We start from the raw sequence: 6,504 nt of genomic DNA, 5'->3' as shown, positions 1-6,504 counted from the left end.
CAACCATAACAAATTTATTGTCCACACGGGTATTGAGTTGGTTAGAAAGTAATAGATTTATTATATTAAGATAGAGATTAATTTTTAGTGGATCTATGTTTTCAGGAAAAATAATTCTTTTTCATTTTTAATCATTTAACGATCGATTATAAATTGATCCTATGATTTATTTTCTTTCGTATAATTTATAGACGGACTATGAAAGAGGTCTAGGTAAGCATGATTTTTTTTCCCCTATAATAATGCTACAACTATAACAAATTTATTAAATTGTTTTTTTTTCAAAATATTCGTTCTCATTCTAAAGTGTCTATTTTCTATTTTATAAAGAAATACTGTAGTATGAAATTTCTCTCTATTTTATAAAGAGATACTGTAGTATGAAATTTCTCAACCTCTAATCAAAAAGTCTTTTTTATTAATGATCTCGCTCTAGACTATGGTACACGACAAGGTATTCAATTTGTCACTCAGATACTTACGATTTAAATCTCAACTATGACGAACTTATAAAAAAATTTCTTCCAAATGAAATACACAACTAAAAGATACTAGGCTCCTGGACCTCCCGATGCGAGCGTTTCCCGATTTACCCAAATGACTGATGAAAAATTTCCGTGAGACTTGATCGATCATCCAGACTCGACGTTATCCAACCTAATTAATCGATTTTTTTTATTAATGATCTCTTTTAGATTTCAAACACCTAATGGATCAATAGACCAATGTCTGGTCTATCTTCTCTTTTCTTTGAGATCCCAAACTCACATCATTTTAATATTAAACTATACGACTCAAAGAAGACTTGCAATGCAATTGCCTGAAACTTTGCTTCTGTTCTTTTTCTTTTCCCGTTTCATTTTTCTCCATTAACATGAATTACAAACTACGAACACAATTTTGCTCTCACAATGTGGTGAAAACTGATTGTATTTGGTGGCTACGTGTGCTATGAACAGAACGAAAGACAAGAAGCAAAACTTAGCATACCAGTTACAAAAACACAACGGTGGACCTCTCATGACACTTCCTAAGCAGCAATCTGATGAAGAATGGAGTGGATGAACAATTGCATGAAACCAGTTTCCCATTCATCCACAAGCTGAAGTCTTTGTTAACCCAGCAGCTTCAATTTTTACAAACCGATGCTCAATCATCGAGGAGATCCATTGAGCATTGGGGCCTTGGACAGGGTAATGTCAAGCCAAGGATCTGAAGGGTTATAGCTTGGCTTCCTTGGATAGAGTGATGAATTCACTGGATTGTAATTGATCGGTTCGGCTGAATAAGCTGGATGGAGGGGAGAAGGTAAGCAACTTCTGTTAGACTGTTTGAATTGCCTTAATGGACTGGAGCAAGGGGAGGCAGGCAACGACATGTTCACCCTCATGCTAGGCAAGTCCCTGCAAGAAGAAAACACTGAATGCTAGTCCATGAAATAATTGGAATCCGTAACTCCAAGCTAGAACCTGAATACCTCGAGTTCTTGGACGATAGGGGAGACAGCGAGTGCAATCCGGATGGGTATCTCATACTATAATCTCTTTCCTGTAGAGGAGTACTTCTATTCGAATAAAAATCCTTAGTGCCCTGTTGGTGCATCAAGGAAGCAACATTAATATTGTCTGTGGACAAAAATTATAGAAACAATTTATACAGGGAATTAGTTTCCAACACATTTCTAACTTCTGTCACTGCATGTTAATGGAAATATGTGGAAATTACAGATCAAGTTCACCTTACTTGATCTAAGAACCAATTCAAAAACATGAGATTCTTTTAAATAGCATCATGTGAATATAATAAATAAGTTAGATTTAAGCATGCCAAATAAGTTTCTCTGAGATTACCATTATTTGACTTGCCTTGGGGACAGAATAGGGCACATCGTTAACCGTATTCCACTTTGCAACCTTGATAGATGTTTGGTCTCGAACGAAGGCGTGAAGCATCAGATGAGCTGCTGAGGGACGTGCAGAAGGGTCACGCTGCAAGCATAGCTTTAGAAAATCCTTTGCTTCGGGAGAAAAATGGTCTGGGATTTCAGGTATATCTTTACTATTAGCAATTTTAAATATCGCAGCAACCTGTTGATTGGAACATGAACACAAATATGAAGATTTGTCTAATATATTGAAAACTATCTTGGAAGAGCTTCCATGTTGGACATTTATTTCTACTGCAAAAAACAGCATGAAATAAGGATAACATACCCCTTCAAATTGGCTCCATGGAGGCTTGGAAGTTGCCATCTCAATAATTGTGCAACCCAGACTCCATATATCCACCGTGAGGTCATAGCCACTGCTATTCATGACAACCTGCATTAGTAAAAGTTTATAAGGATTTGTGCATTTAGTGGTCTACATAAATTCCAAAAGGCTAAGTGCATAACTATGTGCAAACTTATTGCTTGAAAGGATTATTTTATAAGTTTACCTCAGGAGCCATCCAGTAAGGACTTCCTTTGAAAGATCGTATTGAAGTGTATGCACTCATCTGTTTCCCAATGAACAATGTCAAAAATAGAGTAAAAAAAGGAGAAAAATAAGAAACCACATAAATTAGCAGGACAAAGGAACCTTCAGTATAGGCACAGCAAATAAAATATCAAGCACATGAATAATAGAATAAAAGAGAGCCAAGTTTACGTTTTCTTGAAGTTAATACATTACATCCATGTTAAACATAATTTCATTCAGGAACAAAATATTTGTAGTCCATGCATTCACTATCTTTCAGTTTGACCTCACTTAGCCTTAGTTCCTTCAATCCGCTTTAATTTCTCCTCTGAGATTGAATTTAAATTAATATGACAAATTTGTGTCCATTATTCCAGTGCTTTAGTACATAAACTTCTCTACCAATTCTTAGCAGCTCGTAATGATGATGTTATCAACATTTATTTGCTGAAGATTATTAAATTTTAGCTATTAATTGACCACTTGGGTTAATTCTTAAAATTCCTACTTAGAATGGATAGCACATGTATAATTTATGGTACACCTTTCTTTCTTCTGTTTCCTTTCATGACATTTGATGAGAATGGTTTTTCCTTAGCCAAATCCATTCTTTAGATCAACCTATTCTTCCATAAGCATAATTTTTACGATGAAAGGCCTAAATTAAACAGAAAGATATGAAAAAGAAAGTCTAAAATGATAAACATATTCATATTAAATGTAAACCATCTTTACCATGATTTAGAATTGATTTTCTTCTCTGCAAATCCAAGCAACTAAAAGGAATAGTACTAAGTCTCTCTATAGCTGTATTTTGTTCGAACATAACATTAAAAGTGGCCATCAATTTGTTCCTTCTGTAGGAAAAACGGTTTGCTTCTCATTTGAAAATTCTTTAGTGGTCTCTCTTCTAGGATCTTTGTTCCCAGATTCCATCCTTACGACTCCTTCATGCCCAATTCTTCCTTTATTTTCTTATCACACACCTTCTAAAAACAAGGAAATTGAAGGAGACAAATTTCATGGTGTTGAAATTACATCTCATCAACATTGCAGTCTTGACCCCAATCTGGATTGTGTACTTCCAAGTACGTTGGCAAATACAAATAGACAATTGAGATCTACAAATAATGGGCCTTTTGTAAAACAAGAGAGAAGCATGAAAAGATCAAATAGATTCAGTTCTTGACTAACAGATTGGAAATCCAGAGGTACACATTACACAAGTGCGACTCAGACAGTAATATGCCCAATGATTAGCATCTTATAGATTGACCAGATGATTTCTCATGAAATTTATCATTCTGACGGAGTTAGTAATATACCAAGTGACAGTGATTTTGTACTTAGCGGATGAATAATCTTTTTAGCTTAGAATCACACTAGCTAAGCACTTCTCAATTTTACAATAATTCTGTAAGCAAAAAACCAGCAAGAATCTTACATGTTTAGCCATGCCAAAATCAGCAAGTTTGACTACACCATTAGGATCTACCAGTATGTTTGCTCCTTTAATATCTCTGCAAGATTATATTCAAGTTTCAGCCAATATAGAAGATGGGAAAATATGCAAGGTGTTAGTTGCAACTATAAACACAAGTTGCTAAATACCTGTGTACAGTATTCCTCCCATGCAAGTAAGCAAGTCCAGAGAGTATTTGTGCAGTGTAGTTACGTATTAATGCTTCCCCAAAAGGGCCATATTCTTGAAGTATTTTGTGGATAGAACCTCCAGAAACATACTCAAGAAAAACAGATAAGGTGTCTTCAGTCTGCAGAACAAAAGTTAAACAAAACTTGATGAGTTGTTTAAGCAAACTTTCCCAAGTAAAACTAGCCAAAAGGGCAAATAATCATAAATCTAACTTGTTCTAAATTCATTATCATAGTGAACAATAACTAATTTCATACAGGTAAGGGATGATGGTGAACTCACTAGCTCGCTGCCATAGTACTGCACAATGTTGGGATGTGAGAGCTGACTAAGCAAAGCTATTTCCTGGCATAGTGGACAAAAAAGGTTCAAGTTAATTTCTTAATTTCATGACTAGCAGCTACATTCAAATGACAATTGGGTACCACAGTCACAAAAAAAACAAAAAAAAATACAAAGAGCATCTTATGCGTCAAAACCAAAGATAAGAAGATTGCCTGGTTTAGCTGTTTGAGAGATTCCTTAGAATTTGCGTCGTCAGAGATATCTTTGACCTCTTTAATGGCACACATCTGCCCACCTTCACTGTAGCAAGGACACAAAAGACATGTAATGTTGAATCATATTCTACATTTAAATAATAAATAACTTTTCTGAAAGAGAACTAAGCTTAGTAAAGGATACTCCTAATAGACAAAATATGTAAGTTCATCCATTAAAACAGGGTTTAGTTTCTTTTAGTGAGTATAGAAAGTTTATAAAGGTTTGCAGACGCACATAAAGTATACCACTTACAAAAGCATGTACCTGTTGAATCCAAGATAGACATGGCCAAAGGTACCCCTGCCAAGTAATTTTCCTTTCTTCCACTGTGTCTTAGGAGAGCGAGAAAAAGAAGGAGGAGAACGAGGAGAGCAACTAGGAGAACTTGGAGGCAGAGGTAGCGGATGAGGCGGGCTGCGCAAATTATCTTGCCAGCGATTTGACGATGTTGGGGATAAACCAAATGAACTGGGATGTACAGGTGAAGTTGGAAAATGATGTCCTCTCGAACCAGGGGAAGGATTTGCTGTTCTTCTATTAAATATGGTCTCTGTATAAGTGTCGGCATGAGAATATGAATTTTCGCCATTAAGATGTTCCAAAACCGGACTGCATAAGAAGTGTTGCCTGCTTTCAGCCACATGCTCATGCCTTTGCAAATCATGTCCTCCATTTTTTCCTCCCATCACGGGGTCAGAACACCTACAATGAGCAGACAGTGAATCTGAAGGTCACAAATAGAAAAGTTCGATTTTGACAGAAGCTTTTCCTTGGTCTAATTCATTCATGTTAAAAATAAATCAAGAATGAAAATGACAAATACTCTGTTCATTGGGAAAAAAATACACTCGATCCATAGCATGGAGCATCAAAGAAAAGGTTTAGGGCCAAGACTTATCATTCGATGGATGCTCATATGTGAAAATCCTCACAAAAGAGCTCTGAGTTTGAATATTTTATCTGGAGCTTTAGAACATTAGGAGCCGAAAAATCATTTCCTTCAACGGAAAATAGCCCAAGATCAAAGAGATCGCCTAAATTTTTTTTTTTTTTTCACATCTACAGAAAGTGAAATTCTACTTCCAATTGGCTACAAGGAAAAGTATATATCAAAACGAACGAGATACCTGTAGGACGCAAGATGCGGGGTCTCATCCGCCGACCCGGATGAGCTAACACTGGAAGTCGAAGCAGACGCCGAAGCCGACGTTGAGGCCGAAGCAGATCCCGTCGATGGAAGCGGTAGAGGGTGACCAGACGTCCGAGATCCACCTCCTCCCCTGCCTCGATCGCCGACAATGGGATACTCCCCAATCTTACTAGCGACGCCAAACTCGTCAAATCTAATCAATTTCTCCTTACTCCCGTGCCTCGAGTCCAAAAACTGATCTTCGAGCGTCCCCGCCGGCGTGCACGGCGTCTCTTGCTCCGTTCCAGGGCGGGGAACGGACTTCGACTTCGATTTGTGCTTCCCCTTCCACCACGCAGGCATCTTCGCACGACGAGGAGCTTCGATGGGCGACGGAACTCGAAGCGATCGCGAGAAGAAGAAGGAGAAGGGGGAAGGGAGGAAAAGAGAGAGAAGCTTCCATTTGGATCGTGAGAGAAAAGCGACCGAAAGCGGATGATCGGTAAAATTACTCAAAGGCCCAGGTGGGCCCAAGGGTTCCTGTCCAATCATCAAGAAGGTAAAATGGGTACGTCTGTTAAGGGTAGCACACCGGAATCCCGGCCGGGGCACTCAAGGGCGAGCTCGACCTTTCTTCCTTAACATGTCAATTCGGACTCGATTTCTTGCCATCTCGTGTCGTTGGCTCAGCAAGTGTGCAATATTCGTGGGACCCG

The 6,504-nt window shown here is 37.9% G+C and overlaps 1 protein-coding gene across 2 annotated transcripts; it reads right to left on the bottom strand.

Annotated features, from left to right (window-relative positions):
• Positions 1–816: 816 nt before the first annotated feature.
• Positions 817–6,243, bottom strand: LOC122006906 (mitogen-activated protein kinase kinase kinase 3-like). Of its 2 annotated transcripts, none has more exons than XM_042562597.1 (11): positions 5,787–6,243; positions 4,924–5,361; positions 4,614–4,701; positions 4,399–4,461; positions 4,074–4,234; positions 3,907–3,982; positions 2,440–2,499; positions 2,214–2,321; positions 1,851–2,087; positions 1,478–1,590; positions 817–1,403 (listed from the first exon to the last, which is right to left on the bottom strand). In XM_042562597.1, exons 1-11 carry the CDS (start codon positions 6,149–6,151, stop codon positions 1,154–1,156), a joined length of 1,959 nt encoding a protein of 652 aa, XP_042418531.1. In that variant the 5' UTR covers positions 6,152–6,243; the 3' UTR covers positions 817–1,153. The 2 variants fall into 2 exon arrangements, with proteins under 2 accessions (XP_042418531.1, XP_042418532.1); XM_042562598.1 differs by having other exon boundaries at positions 1,866–2,087.
• Between the last annotated feature and the right edge of the window lie 261 nt (positions 6,244–6,504).

This window comes from Zingiber officinale, chromosome 7B (assembly GCF_018446385.1).
Source record: "Zingiber officinale cultivar Zhangliang chromosome 7B, Zo_v1.1, whole genome shotgun sequence".
Classification (NCBI taxonomy): domain Eukaryota; kingdom Viridiplantae; phylum Streptophyta; class Magnoliopsida; order Zingiberales; family Zingiberaceae; genus Zingiber; species Zingiber officinale.
The sequence above is the reverse complement of the archived record's forward strand: the minus strand, read 5'-3'. Positions and strand labels throughout refer to the sequence as shown.